The sequence below is a fragment of the Simochromis diagramma genome, unplaced genomic scaffold, assembly GCF_900408965.1.
Source record: "Simochromis diagramma unplaced genomic scaffold, fSimDia1.1 OVJJ01000565.1, whole genome shotgun sequence".
Taxonomy (NCBI): Eukaryota; Metazoa; Chordata; class Actinopteri; order Cichliformes; family Cichlidae; genus Simochromis; species Simochromis diagramma.
In genome coordinates this window covers 3,510,282-3,529,206 of record NW_024387304.1, presented here as the reverse complement: position 1 = coordinate 3,529,206, position 18,925 = coordinate 3,510,282, and the positions used below count along the sequence as shown (strand labels likewise).

The window sequence follows — 18,925 nt, the reverse complement described above, 5'->3', positions numbered from 1 at the left end:
GGGGCTGTCGCCGAGCAACACGGACTTTCAACTCCCGCCACAGATTTTCTATGGGGTTGAGGTCTGGAGACTGGCTAGGCCACTCCAGGACTTTCAAATGCTTCTTACGGAGCCACTCCTTTGTTGCCCGGGCGGTGTGTTTTGGATCATTGTCATGTTGGAAGACCCAGCCTCGTTTCATCTTCAAAGTTCTCACTGATGGAAGGAGGTTTTGGCTCAAAATCTCACGATACATGGCCCCATTCAGTCTGTCCTTAACACGGATCAGTCGTCCTGTCCCCTTGGCAGAAAAACAGCCCCATAGCATGATGTTTCCACCCCCATGCTTCACAGTAGGTATGGTGTTCTTGGGATGCAACTCAGTATTCTTCTTCCTCCAAACACGACGAGTTGAGTTTATACCAAAAAGTTCTACTTTGGTTTCATCTGACCACATGACATTCTCCCAATCCTCTGCTGTGTCATCCATGTGCTCTCTGGCAAACTTCAGACGGGCCTGGACATGCACTGGCTTCAGCAGAGGAACACGTCTGGCACTGCGGGATTTGATTCCCTGCCGTTGTAGTGTGTTACTGATGGTGACCTTTGTTACTTTGGTCCCAGCTCTCTACAGGTCATTCACCAGGTCCCCCCGTGTGGTTCTGGGATCTTTGCTCACCGTTCTCATGATCATTTTGACCCCACGGGATGAGATCTTGCGTGGAGCCCCAGATCGAGGGAGATTATCAGTGGTCTTGTATGTCTTCCATTTTCTGATGATTGCTCCCACAGTTGATTTTTTCACACCAAGCTGCTTGCCTATTGTAGATTCACTCTTCCCAGTCTGGTGCAGGTCTACAATACTTTTCCTGGTGTCCTTCGAAAGCTCTTTGGTCTTGGCCATGGCGGAGTTTGGAGTCTGACTGTTTGAGGCTGTGGACAGGTGTCTTTTATACAGATGATGAGTTCAAACAGGTGCCAATCATACAGGTAACGAGTGGGGGACAGAAAAGCTTCTTACAGAAGACGTTACAGGTCTGTGAGAGCCAGAGATTTTCCTTGTTTGAGGTGACCAAATACTTATTTTCCACCCTAATTTACGAATAAATTCTTTACAAATCCTACCATGTGGATTCATGGATTTTTTTTTCACATTCTGTCTCTCACAGTTGAAGTGTACCTCTGGTGCAAATTACTGACCTCTGTCATCATTTTAGGTGGGGGAACTTGCACAATCGGTGGCTGACTAAATACTTTTTTGCCCCACTGTATGTGTCTGCTACTGGAACTCTGTGTGGCTTTTATCTGGGATCTAATTTGAGGTGCGCTGTTAACTTGTGATTTCTGAGGTTAGTGACTTGGACGAATTTATCCGCAGCAGCAGAGGGGACTCGGTTGGTCTTCCTTCTATGTTGAATGAGAAGGTGTGTCCAAATTTTTGACTGGTAGTATACATCACTTAAAAAAAAGATTGCTGTGTTTCTCGCCTTTAGTCAACAGAACTGCTAGGAAACTTGAAAAACTCCATAATTAGAAGCCCTAGTCCTCATGCATACTTTGACATGTGTGAGAGGACAGCAGTCCTGCTGCATTATCAGATTGAACTGATTGGTGTGGCAGTGTACAGAGTATTTTTTGCCAGCAACTCAGCATTTTTGCAGTATTTCTCTCAACCCCCCTAAGAGAACCATAGTCCTAGATGAAGTGTGTGGCAGGAGGAGCCCAGTGTCAGGGCAAACAAGGTGGAACCTTCAAACTCACACCGTCCACACGGTGTTTCAACATACAGAGACACTGAATCGGTGTTTTGAAAACATTTGGAATGACAAGTCTTGAAACAATGGGTCAGTTCAAATTGCCTGACAGAATCAAGATTGGGTAGGATGATGTGGACTCAGTAGCTGCACAGTAATGTGACATATTGATGGAGCAGTCAAAGGCTCGCTTTGAGAAAGTCCCGCACTTAATGCCATTTGTTGATTCCCAGCTGTTTAAGGAAAGTTTCTGCCACACAATATCTGTCTCTCTCTTTCTCTCACTCTTTGCTAATAGTAGAACATTATTATTCTTAATCAAATATATCACCAAAGTACAAGTCTGATTGATATGTTAAATGTAGTTTGAGGAGTGAAAATGACTGTTATAGTATATAGTAATAGTTAGCAATAACACACAAAAGAAGAAAATGTTGTGAGGTGATTTTGAAGTTAAAAGTTAAATCCTGTGCTACATGATGTATGTGGAAAAGTCAGACAGCTAGAGAGGATGATGAGGTGTGGCTGCACACTGGGTGGTTAGATGTTAGTCATGTGATTGGACGTCCAATCCAGCCGGTGTGTGTTTGAAGGTTGCACCTTGTTTGGTCACAGCTGACTATCATCTCTTAGTTTGCGACCTTGCTCCAATTTGCTTGGCTCTTCACATATTGCACGTGTTATATTGAAATGGACTGTGTGGCAAAACAAATCACACCCATCAATGCTATTTTGCCCCAATTTGTAAATCTGTTTCAAGTGTTGCTATAACAAGGTGGTGCTGTCACGTCCTATCAGGGATGTGACAGTGCAGGTATTGGGGTTGTGAATTATATGTGTTTGTTAGCCCACCCACTCAATATGACCACCACACACCACTCTCTGCAAGGTAACATACTGTGCCACAGCAAGCTCCAGTTCTTCAATCTTCCTCTCCAAAGATGTCTGCAAGTCACTTTTATCCACAGAGTACTCCACAAAGAACGCCTCAAGGACAAACGCCACGAAGATACTGAAAGACAAGAACAATCGCATGCAACATTTAGCAGTTCTTATCCAAATTGTATTACTGCATGTACTCAGAACAACCACTTTATCAGTTTAATATTGAAGACATTTTTCTGAGGCAGAACCGGGACCATTTATATTTCCATGATATCAAGGAACATTTTAGGATTCTAATTTGTGATTTTTTAAAATATCACAAGCTTTTTCTTCTATCATGCTTGTAAACGCTGGGAAAACCAAGGAGTTGGTGGTGGACTTCCGGAGACGCAGACCCCCCACACTGACACCGGTGAACATCCAGGGAGTGGACATTGAGATAGTGGACTCTTATAGGTACCTGGGTGTTCACCTGAATAATAAACTGGACTGGAGCCACAACACTGATGCTCTTTACAGGAAGGGTCAGAGCAGACTCTACCTGCTGAGGCGGCTAAGGTCATTTGGAGTCCAGGGAGCGCTTTTAAAGACCTTCTATGACTCTGTGTTGGCATCTGTCATTTTTTACAGTGTTGTATGTTGGAGCAGCAGTTTATCGGCAGCTGAGAGGAAGAGGTTGGGTAAACTCATCAGGAAGGCCAGCTCTGTTCTGGGATGCACCCTGGACCCAGTGCAGGTGGTGGGAGACAGAAGGACTCTGGCCAAAATAACATCTCTGATGGACAGAGTCTCCCACCCCATGCATGTAAATGCTGCTGAACTGCAGAGCTGCTTCAGTGACAGACTGCTGCATCCTCGATGCATGAAGGAGCGTTTCCACAGGTCCTTCCTCCCTGCAGCTGTCAGACTGTACAATCAGAACTGCTCCCAACAATCATAGATGTTTACATCTGCGCTGTAACTGCAATAATTTAATCAAACGATTTGCACTACAACCTGGTTTGCCTCTTATCTGTAGTTAATTTTATTTAATTTAATAACTGTACAGTACTCTGTTTATAGTAACTATTGTCTTTAATGTAATGTTTCTGTTCTGTGTCCTGTTTGTTTGTATATGTGTCTTTCTGGCTGCTGTTACAACCAAATTTCCCCTTGTGGGACAATTAAAGGATTATTCTATTCTATTCTACCAAAAAAGTCACACAAAATCTAAAACTTTGTGTATTATATATGATACACACATCCCACTTTGAAAACCCTCACATTGATACATTAATCCTGTAAGCCTTTACACTGGTCATATTCTACTTTGGGGAATTTCAACATAAATGAAACAGTGTTTTGCTAAACCTTTTCCTTACTTTATGGCACTGACACTGCTACAATAGTGGCCACTATTAATAAACATGGCTACTGTTTAAATAAAGGTGTCAGAGTAGGCCGAGTTATCAACGCAAGATAAAAGGCGAGGTTTAAAGGTGGATAGGAGGATAAAAAGGTGGTTTAAATGGAGTTTTTCACTTAAAGAGAAAGGAGCTAAAATGGATATCTGAGGGACTGCAACAGGTAATTAATATTTTTGAACTGTGAATCAGTGAGTTGCCTACTTCTAGGACTCTGTTTGAGGGGGAAACTCTACTTTTATAGAGTTCTATGATAAAACACCCAGTGCAACTCACCTTCAAGCATCTAGTGGTTAAAATGTGTCAGACGTAAATATAAATAATTATACATATTCTTCTAGATTATGGGAACAGCAGGACTTATTTTTGTGGCTGACACCACACCAGTGATGAAAGTACGACACCATTAGCCTTACTTGAGAATGACGATGACGACTATGACGTGGAAGAGGACAAAAAAGATCCTGGCCGAAATGTGGGTGACGGTGGCAAAGCCGCTGCTGAGAAGTGGAGTCTTGTTAAGAAATGATAACACAAACAGGAATCAAACCTGGCCAACACAATTATTCTCAAACATTTCATAAATGTGGCAAATGATTTTATTTGCAGTAGAATCAAAGTCACTGAGAAAAAAAAAAAAGGGGGGGGGGGGGGTTGTAGTTTTGAAGATGTCTTAAAAATTCAAATCGCTGCTGGTAACTGAAAACAAGAGATTAAACACAGAAAATGCTGAGACATTCAGCTAAAGGATATCATGCCATTGGTTGACCACGGTAAGCTCAACCAGCAGGATGAAGGAGGAGACCACATCGTTGAAGTTATTCTTGCAGTAGTTGAGCTTTGCAAAGTCTGTTCCATTCAGCAGAGGATTACCACAATATGCCTTTGCTGGATCGGTGGAGCTCTGTTCATAAAACGTCACCTTCCCTTTAAAGAGCTCCATCCCCACCATGGCAAAAATGTAGTACACCACCTGTGGAGGAACACCACAACGGACAGAACCATCTTCACAAACATAATGTCAGCTTCAGTTTTCAGACCCCTCAGCAGGTTGAGGCTCTGCATAATGCAGCGTTTGTAGGTTGGCTGGTCCTCACTATGTTTTAGAGCAGGTGTGGGCAACTCCAGGCCTCGAGGGCAGGTCTCCTGAAGGTTTTAGATGTGTCCTTGATATAAAACAGCTGATTCAAAGGGCTAAATTAACAACATGTCTTGAAGTTCTCCAGAGGCCTGGTAATGAACTAATCATTTGATTCAGGTGTGATGACCCAGGGTGAGATCTAAAGCCTGCCCGACACTGGCCCTCGAGGCCTGGAGTTGCCCATCCATGTTTTAGAGTGAAGTCTCTACTGAAGGTTGCCCTCATATTGGTGATGGATCTTTTAAGACAGAACCATCATTAGGGCGGCTAACATCAGCTGTGCTTTGTTTTAGTGTTTGTTAACAAATGCTACTATGACAAACCAGCCTGCTGTCACAAACTCACAATGATAAGCTGTCCAAATGTGAGGATTGCTGGTCCAATCCTGATCAGGGTGTTGATGATTGTACGAAACCTAGCAAGAAAATAGACCTCACTGTTAGTAAAGCAACATGCTCATGGCTTCCTACTGTGACATCCATTTTTCATTTGATGCATTACTGCAGGATCACCACAAATACAGATGATTTTTATACAAGGATAAATAAATGAATAAGTTAAGAAATGTAGTTAAACCTTTTGATGCTGTCCACCACCCGTATCAGTCTGAGGACTCGTAGAATGAAAACAATGTCCAAGATTTGTTGGCTGGAGAAATGACTCGCTATAATGCAAACGGAATTAACAAATTAATGAATTAACAAAGACCAATAGCTTGTATCATCCTGTGTTTTAAAATAGTTATTGTGATTGACAGTGACATGAACACTCAAAGTAAACATTCAAAGATGTATCTAAAATGTGAGTAATTAAGTTTTGTTGAATTGTACTATCAACAGTTCCGAGACCAGAACAGCAGGAGCTTTAAAGGCTAACTCATGAAATCCTTTTTTGGGGGAAATTGAGCATTTATACTTTAGTATTTTAGAACTCAATTTTCAAAACTGTTTAAAAAAACAACAACAAACTTGTGAATTTGCATATTCAAAGTTTTAATTTGTATTATATTAGTTAGTCTGCATTTTTTGTTTGTTTGTTTTGTTTGGTTAAAATTGTACTGCACAATTAATGTAGTTGTGGGGGGGGGGTGACTACATTACACTTGATGACTCTACCATGGTGAAATTTGCCTTTATAGCTACACCGTGTAATTTGTTATTGTTGTAGTTGCATGTTTGTTTTCAGTTCAGTGATTTTCTGCCTCTGTTCCCCGACTCCATGCTGGTGTGCACATTCAAAGTGGTGAAACAGATTGCATTAAACAAACAAACAAACAAACAAAAAGTGATGTGCCAGCCAGATGTAAATTTGGCAAGGGTTAAGTTTGACCTTGATTGTGACCCTGTTGGAACAAAGCTTAACATTAATTAGAAACTCTTACATGACTTCATCACAGAGTTTACGATGGTGGCAATAAGAGCAGAGATGACAATGATTGTGTCAAACCTGAAGACAGAAAACAGAAATAAAAAAAAATTCAAACTTTAATTTAGGCAGAAATGCTATGAACGAGGATGCTGAAAACAAAACCCTTTTTTCTTATGGCGTCAGTCTGACACCACCAATGTGTCAAAAAACACAAATATACCATGAATGTAAATAAAATGACCATTTTTCTCAGCATCAGTTAAGTGTGAGAAAATCTTCATGTTGTAAAAGAATCAAAAGATTTTATCTTTTGTATTCTTATCCAAGTATTTCAAATTTAAGGAACATTAAAACTAACAAGCACATGCAGGAGGCTGCAGAGTGTGGAAGCAAACAGAACAAGAAACCATTTGTGCCTAACAAGCAGCTTTCATTCATGGACTGGATCCAGTTCTAGCAATTCATCCAGAAAATATACAAACACAATGCTGAATATTTTTTTGACGGAAGTTATCGCAGCTACACTGCTCAGTAGCAAATGTAACACTACTGTAAAAAAGAAATGATAGCATAAGAAACAATGAAGACAAAAACTATTCCAAAAGCTGCAGCAAGAGACCTTCAGAAGGATCAGAGCTTAAAACCCCAGTGGCAACTTTATTAGGTGCACCAAGACGGATCTAAAGACAAACCTATTGTCATTCTACACACACACAATAATATCATACCCAATAAAGTGGCCACTAAGTGCAAAAAGTCATGAAAATGAGGCAATTAACTGGCAAATACAGTGAGGAACATAAGTATTTGAACACCCTGTGATTTTGCAAGTTCTCCCACTTAGAAATCATGGAGGGGTTTGAAATTCACATTGTAGGTACAGTCCCACTGTGAGAGACAGCACTTAGGAACAATTCAGGAAATCACATTGTATGATTTTTAAAGAACTTATGTGCAGCAGTGCAATACAAATAAGTATTTGAACACCAGGCAATCAGCAAGAATTCCGGCTCTCAAAGACCTGTTGCTATGCCTTTAAAAAGTCCACCTCTACTCCACTTATTAATCTAAATTAGTAACACCTGTCTGAGCTCTTTAAAGACACCTGTCCACCCCACAGTCAGTCAGACTCCAACCACTACCATGGGCAAGACCAAAGAGCTGAAATGCTTATGTGCAACACAAATAAATTCTTTAACAAAACAAAACAAAAAACATACAATGTGTTTTCCTGAATTGGTTTTTAAATGCTGTCTCTCACAGTGGCGCTACAATGTGAATTTCAGACCCCGCCATGATTTCTAATTGGTAGAACTTGAGTGGAGTGTTCAAATACTGATGTTCCTCACTGTAATATAAACTAAATTTAACTGAAAAAAGTTGGGTTTCTTTTTGTTTTGTTTTGTTTTTTTAAATAGAACATTTTTGTACATTGTACCATTTTACCATGTTTTGTTTTGAGCTTTTCTTTTCAGTTTAGTTGTGAGTGGATCTGCCTGCTTTAGGTTTATCAATTACATCAAAAACTAATATTTTCACTTTTTCTGATTAAACCAAACTGAAGTTCATTTGAAGTTCAGAAAAGGTCTACAAATGTGCGCGCATTTGTGGATTGAATTCAATGATGGTGATTTTCAATATAGAAATGTCCCTTGTGTACAAAGACTTTTCAGTCTGTCCAATTCTTGTTGTTCTTAAATTGTTGAACTGTATAACAAATTGTCACACTGTCCTTTACACACTATTCAAACACAATCAGATTTCCCAGTGTCATCACTTAAAGTTGTCTTTGTAGAATTTCTATTAAACTTTAAGCTTTATATAACTTGCATAACCCAAGTAAGCCAGTTGCTGGTTTTTGTTATATATTATTATTTTTTGTTTTAATATTATATTTATATTATATATTATATTATATATTATATGAGCACTTGTTTAGTTTTATCCTTTATCCTATGTTCGTCAACATATTTTGTTTTTACGTCTTGATACATTCTCAATCATCCAGGAAAGTAAATCTCCAAAAGTTGATTCTGTTCATCTGGACGTAGCGTTTCGTGGGAGAAACGTTTCGTCACTCATCCAAGTGACGACTGAAGAAGTCATTTGGATGAGTGACGAAACGTTTCTCCCACGAAACGCTACGTCCAGATGAACAGAATCAGCTTTTGGAGATATTTTGTTTTTACTTTTGACATTAAACTAAGCTCCATCATTAGGAAAAGTTCACTTCCCAAAGCTTAAAAGAGTAGATAAACAACCCGCTGAGCATCAATGACTTGGTCGAAGCACTTGAAGGCGTATGAAGGTAAAAGAAGCGGCTGATAATGTAAAAGAAACATTAAATCATGTCACATACCTTGTACTTATAATCTGGGATGTAGATAAGCTGTGTGAAATTCATGCAACACAACTTGTTGATCTTAGATTTGATTCATTTAAATACTTCCATTACTTGTTATATTAACAAATACTCAAAAATACTATAAACATATTTTAAGAAATTAAACATTTGACATAACACACAAATACAGTACATGTTAATTTATAAATGTCTACGTAAGGTTTTTGTGTATTAAGCAAGCAGACTTGGATTACACTGTTGGTTTTGATCTGCACAGTGGATTTATTTTGTTTTTTTTAAACCATCTGCCTCACTGAAAAAGCTTGATCACACCCATGAATAGATGGTGCTGTGTAATGTCTGGATCTCTGATTCCACATGAACACCTGTTAAAATGTACCTTAAGCTGTCTGTAGATAAATCAGTACTGGGGATTCAGAATCTTTGGTGAGTAAAGACAAAGTGTCAAAAGCACATTAATGACATTATAATGTTATACACTTGTTCTCACGGCATGTTCTCACCAGTTCCAAAAACTGTGTTTGGAGAAGAACACTCTGGGCTCAAACACATACAGCTTCAGCAGAATCTCCAGAATATACAGAGCCAGAAAAACCCACTCTGAATTCGCAATCATTGGATTCTCCTCATCAAGACCGATGAAAACAGCATTCACCAGTATGATCAGGTCATATACCATAACAAAGGCCCTGGAAAAGAACACATATAGTTCTGTGTTTGTAACTACTTACATCAAAATCAGAGGAAAAAAAAAAAAAGAAGGTTTCAAAGTTGAATTTGTATCTTACCGGTGTTGGACCAGTTGGCATAGGAGTTTGCTGGGGGCTGACTGGTAGAGGGAAGGGCACAAACTTTGAAGTGGATGAGGTCTTGACTTAATTGTTATTATTTCAATATTCAAGAGGTCAGCAAGCTGGACAAATGCCACCTTACCTGTAAAATAATCATCCTAGAATTGTAATCAAAAACGTTACAAAGATATAAAAACTTAAACTTAGGTCTATTTTAAATGAATCATCTCATGCAGGGGTCGGCAACCCTGGGCACGCGTGCCAGCTCACGCGAAGGGTTATCCCCACACTTTGGACCTTCCCAAAGTGTGGGGTTAACCCTTCGCGTGAGCTGGCACTTTGGGAAGGTCCAAAGTGTGGGGCCCGCCCCCTAGGGGGGCGCAGAGCCATTGTAAGGGGGGGGGGGGGGCGCGCAGAGCCATTGCGGGGGGGGGGGGCGGCATGAAAAGGGGGAAAAAAAACAAACAACAACACTTGGACACTGAGGCGCCCACAAACACAAAGCAGGAGATGAAGCATCGCTGAATATGTTTCCAAACCAACTTCATTCAAGCCAAAGACTGGAAAATATGGTGAAGCATATCTTCCCTTTGGTTTCACCTGCACAAGTGCCTGAGGTAGGTCTCCCCTGCAGAATTGGTTTTCCCTTCGCCGGGAGCACAGCTGGGCTCTCCAAATCACCGGCAAACAGGATCCCACATTCTTGATTTTTAGTTCACAAACACTTGTTGTAATGACTAGCTACTCCTGACATGTTGGAGATGTTAGCTCTTTATACAGTAAAGTTACAGCGAGATATAAATAATATCAGGCTGATCCTGCCACGATTTGTTCCCCCTGTTCAAATCACGGACAAACAGTATCCCACAGCTGTTTATGTTTTTAAACCCATTCTGCACAGAGAGGCGCACAGCTGACGTGAAAAAAGGCACATACCATAAACGTTGCGTGAAGAACTCTGTATTCCTCGTCCACAGGTAAACGGAGAAAAAAAAGAGTTTTAAAAAAATCTCAGTTTTCGGTGATTCGAAACGCCGTTTACGTGTGAATGAAACAGCTGCGTTTTCAAAAATACCCGTGTAGGTGCGGACGTAGCGTAAAAGAGTTAGTAGTTTATTTTCTTACTACCTGCAGATTACTAAATGTTTGAGGTGTGAAATAAACTGCAAATGAGCAAAATATGGGTGTGTGTGGTTGGAGGATGTGTTAGTGTGTGTGTGTGTGTGTGTGTGTGTGCGCGCGAGGGGGGGGGGGCGCGAACATTTTTCTGTAAAACAAAGGGGGGCCCAGCGAAAAAAGTTTGGGAACCACTGGGTTAACTGATGGCACGACCATAGCTGGGCCTGGTGGGCTGCTGGTGATTTTTCGTTTTTATGGGCCGATGCTTTTTTGTTTTTTTGTTCTTTTTGTAATGGCATGAACAATGAGAGGTGGTGGATTGGCCAGATGCTGGCCGATGCGTAAAAATAACTCAGTTGTTTGGTGGTGGCTATGGCGGAGCTTCCACAGAGGCAACAGGTGGATGAGGGAAAGGGGAGGCAGGAGGAGGATAGACCCGAGGCGGTCGCCGGTCCGAGTGTCAGGTGAACTGAACTTCAGGTAAGAAGTTATGACCTGCAGTCTATCTGGGTCAGATATGAACCAAGTTTAGTTGGAGTTTATTTTCGTTATGCTGACTTTTTCCAGTCAGTTACAATAACTCGTACTGCGTACTAGCTAGCATGACAGAGTTTCTATACAGCTGGGCGGGTGCTATGATGTTACTGATAGTGAATTTTATTTTATTCATAAAGTTAGTTAGTAGAGTTGCCAACAGCTCCTTAAAAATGGAATGGTCCCTCATTCATTGAAAATATTACGCATTTCATATTGAGCTGAGAAGGAACACAGTTTGTCCCGGACTTCAGCTACAATGGAAAAAGACACAAAGCTGGAGTTATTCTGTGTGTTTACGCTGTCAGCGGTTTCTTCTTCTCTCATGGGGGGGGGTCTAGCAAAGTTTTGCCAGGGCGGTGGGAGGTAAGGCATTAACAGGGAGAGGTGGGAACAAAGAAATACTTTTCTTTCTTATTCTCATTTCAGATGTCTCGCTTTTAATAAATAATTATCTGAATCTTACAACCAAAGTTTTTATCTGATATAAAATGTATAGAAATCATACCAACAAGACTGTACGTCACTGTCACAACAGCGTTTGTTTTCATTCAAAGGCTTTATGGCTTTTCGTATAATACCTGGTGGGCTGGTCTCTAGTCAAAATGCCCGGGCTGATTTTTTTGTCTCAGTCCAGCCCTGAGCACAACACGCAGGGAATTAATTTGAGCAGGTGCATTAAAAAAAAAAAAAAAAATGGCCGGGCCAGCGGTGCACATCACAAATTAGCTCGCATAGACACATTAGTTGTGCTGCTTCTTAATGATGGTATCTTAGCTAACAACCCCAACTACCAGATTCAACTTGTAATTGGCTAAAAATCACTTTGCCTACTGGTGAGAGGGACGTTGCTAGCTGGCAGTTTTTTCGAGCAATGTTGAAATTTCCACTTTCCAACACTTCAAATGCTTCAGGAGCTGTCTGCTCAGTGCAGCATCAGCACCACGGAAATCCGTAGACTCGAGATAGAATTCACAATGCGTTTTCGGGACTTTCAGGTGTATGGACCAATGTTTTCTTTTCTGATCAAACCAGAAAGCTTTAATGAGCAGCTGGATTTGTCTTGCATTAACTGGCTGGACACAGAGGACATCGAAATGCAGCTGATTGAACTGAAAAGCTTGAGTCTGTGGGGGTCAAAGTTTGCAGAACTCCGAATGCAGCTGGAATCCACAGTTGTGCGTGTTCATGGAGCTGCATTTTCACCTGCTGGACATCACTACCTGACGAGTTTAACTGTCTTCAGAACATTGCAGAGGCCTTATTGACAGTATTTGGTTCTACATATCTGTGTGAGCATATTTTCTCTGACATGAGTGTCCTCAGGTAGCCGTCTGAATGCTGGACACTTGGAGACCTGTGTCTCTGAGTGGGAGACCAGAGATCAGATTAACATGTGCGTCTCTGTATTAACAAACATGCCATATTGGCCCAGTTTATTTTTCTTATTACTGTTGTGAGGAGACCATAAATAGCATTTGCATTTTCTGTTGTACAGTTCATTTGCTGTTATGGATAAAAAGTCTTTTTTTGTTTCAAAATAGCTGATAACTATTCGCTGATAGCTGCCAACATCTGCAAACAAATATAATTCTATAAAGTGGTTCTATATAGTGTGTAACTGTTAATATAGAGCGTTATTACATTTATTGCTAATGCAATCATATGGCACATTGACTTCTGAGGAAATATTATATGGCACTCATGATCAGAAAGGTTGCCGACCCCTGACCTAATGTAACAACCTTCTGTTTGTTAAATGCAGGAATTGCAGTACGCCCCGCAAAACTGTTTTCATTTTTCCTTCGAGTATATAGCAGCATTTTTGGAAATTTTTATCCCCTGTGCAAGACTGAAAAATGAAGACAAAATGCCAAAAACTGAAGTAACTAACTGCCACTTGAGGCTTGCTCTGTAAGCAAGACTCCCATGTGAAAATGCAAAGTTTTATAGTTTTAGAAAGGATGTCTAAAGCGTAGCACAAAACAGAAACAGCAAATTCATGCTATTGCTCAAGTGCAAAGTCACACACACTGCGTGTTCACAAAGCAGAGGTTAAAAACCAAGAGTTGTGGTTTAAAAAAAAAATAATAATAAAATAAAATAAAAACCTGCATAAGAGGCAGTAGCAAATAACTTGATAGAGACAAAATCATTAAACGAATTCAGGGATAACAACCACAGGTGCAGAGCACACACAGAGAAATATGTATAACTGTAAAGATCAATTAGATTTTTTTTTTTACTTCTTGGGTTGTATAACATCAGATGTTGTGGTTGGTGGAAAAATAGAAATGCTCAATGATAATGCATTTTGACTTCCTTCATGTGGAAGATGAGTGTGAAGACACTGACTCAGCAGAGTATGCAGAGCTGAATGATACTGGACATCTGAACAATGCCTCAGCTTCAAGGATTAGACTGGACTGGTGACAATTTGATGGCCTTTAGGTAGATTTAGGGCATGCAGGCTGTACTCAGTTTACACATGAACACGCAAAACTGTGAGACAACCTGGTCACCTACGGCTTTAAGCAATTAAAATGCATGTACATTTAATCTTATTCATAACCTTACCCTTATTCCAAAGCAAATACAAAATGCTGAGATATTTGTGTAGAATAATAGAAGATGTAATGCAGTTCCATAGTTTATCTATGACATGCAATCATATTCAGTTGTACAGAGCCAGTTTGGCCTTGAAATGTTGCTAAAATGTAAAGAAGGCAGCATTGCACAGCAGCTTTGTTCATTTGTGCTGAATATTACACTCTTCTCATAGCTTCTTAGCTGTGGATCTGGGATCAAACAAACTATTTTGCCAAGTTGCATAGTGACGCACCAGGAGTTTATTAAAAGCTAGACAGAAATTTTACACTTTGCAATGCCTACAACATTATTGACTTTGCCTACTTGCTTAAATTACAATTTCAGGGGCATTAACCACGAGTTTAATGTTTGTCTTTGTGTTTCTTACTCTTTAAAGATCACAAATAGTTATTTCAAACTATAGATGACCTTTTAACATTTTTACATGCATACTTTCATCATGTCATTCTCATTATGCCTTTCTCTTCCAACACTGCTCTCTCCTCTTCCTCCTTATCTCCAACCTCATCTCCTTAAATTAAGTCAAAGCTCTAACACATGAAAATGTACATAAATATGCTCAGTTACTCTCCATATTGTCACAATTACTTGTCAGCTGACTAGACATGTGACATGCAGATTAAACAGCTGACAACAAACTGGCTAAAGAAAAATAAATCTCATCCCTTCCATCTTGGGTACTTATAAAGAACTTTACTAAACTCAACTTCCCTAAACGTGTTTTGGATTTAAGGTGTGTATGTTAGTTTGGATATCACTCACCAATGGCCCCTTGGTTCTTGTCATCAGAGACGCTCCATAGCAGCTCTCTGTGAGCATTACTAAGGTTGGGTTGGACCAGTCGGACCAGTTGGTTCCAGCTGGCCTGGGTCACCACTGGCTCGCCGCCCTCCTCCCTTTGCTCCTGTAGAACACCAAATGCTCGCACCATCTTGTGCCTCTTAGCTCTCACTAGCTGCCGTACCTCTTCCTGTTGGAAATGATCATTTTCTTCTTAAATGACATGGAATGTGCAAAGGAAATCTACTGTATTCACAAAAGATGTGACATAAATTTATAGAAAAATAAGTACGTTTAATAAATAATTCCAAGATCCAGGTGCTGCTGTGACAAAGGAACTTTCGGGATATATCTTATTTGATTGAATTGACAAATATTAATCAGATCTGCTTGCCACTTTATATAAGTTGATATAATCTTACATGGCATATAGAGTATTTTGCAAAACCTTTTGCACAGCTTCTCAGGAGGTATGGAAAGTCATTGACTAATCAGACGTTTGGCGGTCAATCCCTGGCTGCTTCAGTCTGCATGTCAAAATACCTTTAGTCAAGATACTGAACCCCAAGTTGTTCTCTGATGTATACATCAGAGTGGCAATGCTTGTGTGAATGTTGCGTGATTTTGTACAATTCTAACGATCCTAAAAGTCAATATTGGCTACAACGTCCTTTAATCTTTACCACGGCCTGATATTTCCTAGGCAAGCTTCCTTGTAGCTTTCCTGAAGTAGTCTTCATAAACAGTTCTCCAGGCTTCTTGGAGGAAATTCCATTTTATTAATGTTGAGGTCCTGGTTCTAGGGAGGCCAATCCATGACTGCTTGTGTTCCACCATGTGTTTTTCTAAAAATGCATGCTTTTATTGCATTGTCAGTGTTTTCGGGATCATTGCCATACTGAAAAATTAAGCCATCACCAAAAAAATGGCCTGCCAGATGGTATTGCATGATCAATCAAATCTGACAGTGCATTTTTATGTACATAGTTTCATCAATTTTGACAAGATTCCCAACACCACCGGCTGAAATACTCAAACTAGGACAGAACCTTTACTGTGATTTACAGATGGCTATAGACACTTACTGTACCCCTCTGCCAACTTCCTCTGAACATACTGATTTAAATTAAAAATTTCATTTTGGATTTATGATACCATAAGACCTGTCCCACTGATTTTCCGTTCAGTTTTTGTGGACTGTGGTATAGCTTAGCCTTTTCTCCTGGTTTCCCTCTCTTAAGAATGACTTCTTTATAGCTACGCTTCCACTGAGACTATTTGTAATAAGGCTTCAGTGAACAGTAGATAAATCAAATGCAGGTCCAGATACATCTCTCAAGTCCTGTGTCAAGTGTGTGTGGTTTTTTTTAATGCGGAGTGGCTCAAAACCTTTGCACAGTATGGTATTTTTTAAAGAAATTGTAAAAATATAGAGAACCTGCACAGGAAACGGTCACATGGCTGTACCTTCAAGTATTTTTTATAGTTGTTGTATACGACAGCCAGGAAGACGGACATGAAGATGTAAGTGTTGATAAGGATGTACACAATGAAGAAGACTGCGAAGAAGAAGTTGGCGTTGTATGCTGGCATCCTGACAATAACAAGCAGAAAAAAAGAAGTCAGGCTAAGATACAAAGACAAATAGATACTAATAGAAAGATACTAGATACTAGAAGAAGAAAAACGGTTAGTGTTCACTTCCTTCTTCTTTTCTGTAAAGCTCAGAGAGTTCCCTCTCAAACCAAGAGGTCAGCGCCAGAAAGAAACACAAGAGTTTGTGTGGTGTGAAGTGCTATCTAAATAACAACACTAATTTTACTTCACAAACAGTTTCAAAATACATTATGTCAAATACACTAATAAAAATCTGAGAATTAGGATTATAACTGAGTTTGGCTGAATTGTGTTATTCATGTCGTCTCCTTGCTGTTCAGACATCACGCCTTATTGATCATATAAACAATTCCAGTATTCAAGGAATACATGCACAACATTGAATGCAACACAAATTACATTCAGTGGGTTTCATCTGAACAAAAATTTTAACAGAAATGAAAAAATCTGCTAATTCTTTTTAATCAACTGTCCTTTTTCAAATATTAATAGTTGGTTCAACGAGATAAGCACTATTAACAACAGTGCTGTTTCTTTCTTTCAGTCAGAGCCACTGAATGATGTATAAGATGATGTGAAGATGTCCAATTTAGAAAGACAGATCTGGATGAAAATGTGGCATTTATGCCAGTTTTATATGTACAGTATGTGAGATAAAGTGCATCTTAATTGCTCTCCAAATATTTAATCATCCATCATTAATCTGTGAATCTATTTTCATCCATGTTTCATAGTCATCTTTGTCTACTTGATTTTGTTGATTGTTTGACAAAATGCACATAAAACAAAAGTGGAATGAACCAACACTACATTCCATTTTGCAATCACACGCAAAATCTGACTTCCACATATTTTCACAAACTGAATCATCTCAAAGTAAATACTATATAAAGTAACGTCATGCAAACACAATCAGGGATTTAATGTACTTTAGAAAAAGGCATGCTTCATGAAGACTGAAATAATTGTAAATTGCTTGATCTCAAAGAACACAAGTTGAGATTTACAATACAAACTTACATGACGTCAGGGCTATTGGCCGTGGTGACGAGGACGTACAAGTCAAACATGATTTCCAGGTAGCTGGTGAAATATGGTGTTCCATTTATGTTCGTCAAACCTCTAAAGAGAGAGAGAGAGAGAAAATACATACACTTAAAAACTATTGCTAAAACTCAAAAAAGTCCTCTACTTTTTCACTAAAAACAAAACAAAGCAAAAAAACAGAACACATGGCCTCAGTAGAGCCTTTGGGAAAATGTTGACCATTGTCTAACTGCGCCAGGTGTTGTGGCTCTTTGACTGACCAGGAGAACATGTTTGTAAATGTTGCATAAGCTTAAAATCTTTGCTTATTTATATGGATGACATAGCTGGGTGTTTGCACAATTGTCTGTGCAAGCTCATGTTATAAATTACAATTTCACTGGTTGCATCATGCAAGATTTTATTACATAGAGAAAGAAAGAAATCCAGGTAATACAGGGAGTGCAGAATTATTAGGCAAATGAGTATTTTGTCCACATCATCCTCTTCATGCATGTTGTCTTACTCCAAGCTGTATAGGCTCGAAAGCCTACTACCAATTAAGCATATTAGGTGATGTGCATCTCTGTAATGAGAAGGGGTGTGGTCTAATGACATCACCACCCTATATCAGGTGTGCATAATTATTAGGCAACTTCCTTTCCTTTGGCAAAATGGGTCAAAAGAAGGACTTGACAGGCTCAGAAAAGTCAAAAATAGTGAGATATCTTGCAGAGGGATGCAGCAGTCTCAAAATTGCAAAGCTTCTGAAGCGTGATCATCGAACAATCAAGCGTTTCATTCAAAATAGTCAACAGGGTCGCAAGAAGCGTGTGGAAAAACCAAGGCGCAAAATAACTGCCCATGAACTGAGAAAAGTCAAGCGTGCAGCTGCCAAGATGCCACTTGCCACCAGTTTGGCCATATTTCAGAGCTGCAACATCACTGGAGTGCCCAAAAGCACAAGGTGTGCAATACTCAGAGACATGGCCAAGGTAAGAAAGGCTGAAAGACGACCACCACTGAACAAGACACACAAGCTGAAACGTCAAGACTGGGCCAAGAAATATCTCAAGACTGGTTTTTCTAAGGTTTTATGGACTGATGAAATGAGAGTGAGTCTTGATGGGCCAGATGGATGGGCCCGTGGCTGGATTGGTAAAGGGCAGAGAGCTCCAGTCCGACTCAGACGCCAGCAAGGTGGAGGTGGAGTACTGGTTTGGGCTGGTATCATCAAAGATGAGCATGTGGGGCCTTTTCGGGTTGAGGATGGAGTCAAGCTCAACTCCCAGTCCTACTGCCAGTTTCTGGAAGACACCTTCTTCAAGCAGTGGTACAGGAAGAAGTCTGCATCCTTCAAGAAAAACATGATTTTCATGCAGAACAATGCTCCATCACACGCGTCCAAGTACTCCACAGCGTGGCTGGCAAGAAAGGGTATAAAAGAAGAAAAACTAATGACATGGCCTCCTTGTTCACCTGATCTGGACCCCATTGAGAACCTGTGGTCCATCATCAAATGTGAGATTTACAAGGAGGGAAAACAGTACACC

At 40.0% G+C, this 18,925-nt stretch overlaps 1 protein-coding gene across 1 annotated transcript in view; it reads right to left on the bottom strand.

Annotated features, from left to right (window-relative positions):
• The window catches only part of tpcn3 (two pore segment channel 3), a 32,557-nt gene that overhangs the window by 3,155 nt on the left and 10,477 nt on the right, over window positions 1-18,925 (bottom strand). Inside the window, exons 7-17 of the mRNA XM_040004144.1 lie at window positions 17,367-17,468; window positions 16,197-16,323; window positions 14,712-14,919; window positions 9,684-9,828; window positions 9,399-9,584; window positions 6,544-6,608; window positions 5,739-5,826; window positions 5,508-5,577; window positions 4,775-4,994; window positions 4,438-4,528; window positions 2,632-2,745 (exon numbers count right to left, since the gene is read on the bottom strand). Of these exons, the coding sequence (XP_039860078.1) occupies window positions 2,632-2,745; window positions 4,438-4,528; window positions 4,775-4,994; window positions 5,508-5,577; window positions 5,739-5,826; window positions 6,544-6,608; window positions 9,399-9,584; window positions 9,684-9,828; window positions 14,712-14,919; window positions 16,197-16,323; window positions 17,367-17,468 (1,416 nt within the window). The remainder of the gene's footprint in view (window positions 1-2,631; window positions 2,746-4,437; window positions 4,529-4,774; window positions 4,995-5,507; window positions 5,578-5,738; window positions 5,827-6,543; window positions 6,609-9,398; window positions 9,585-9,683; window positions 9,829-14,711; window positions 14,920-16,196; window positions 16,324-17,366; window positions 17,469-18,925) is intronic.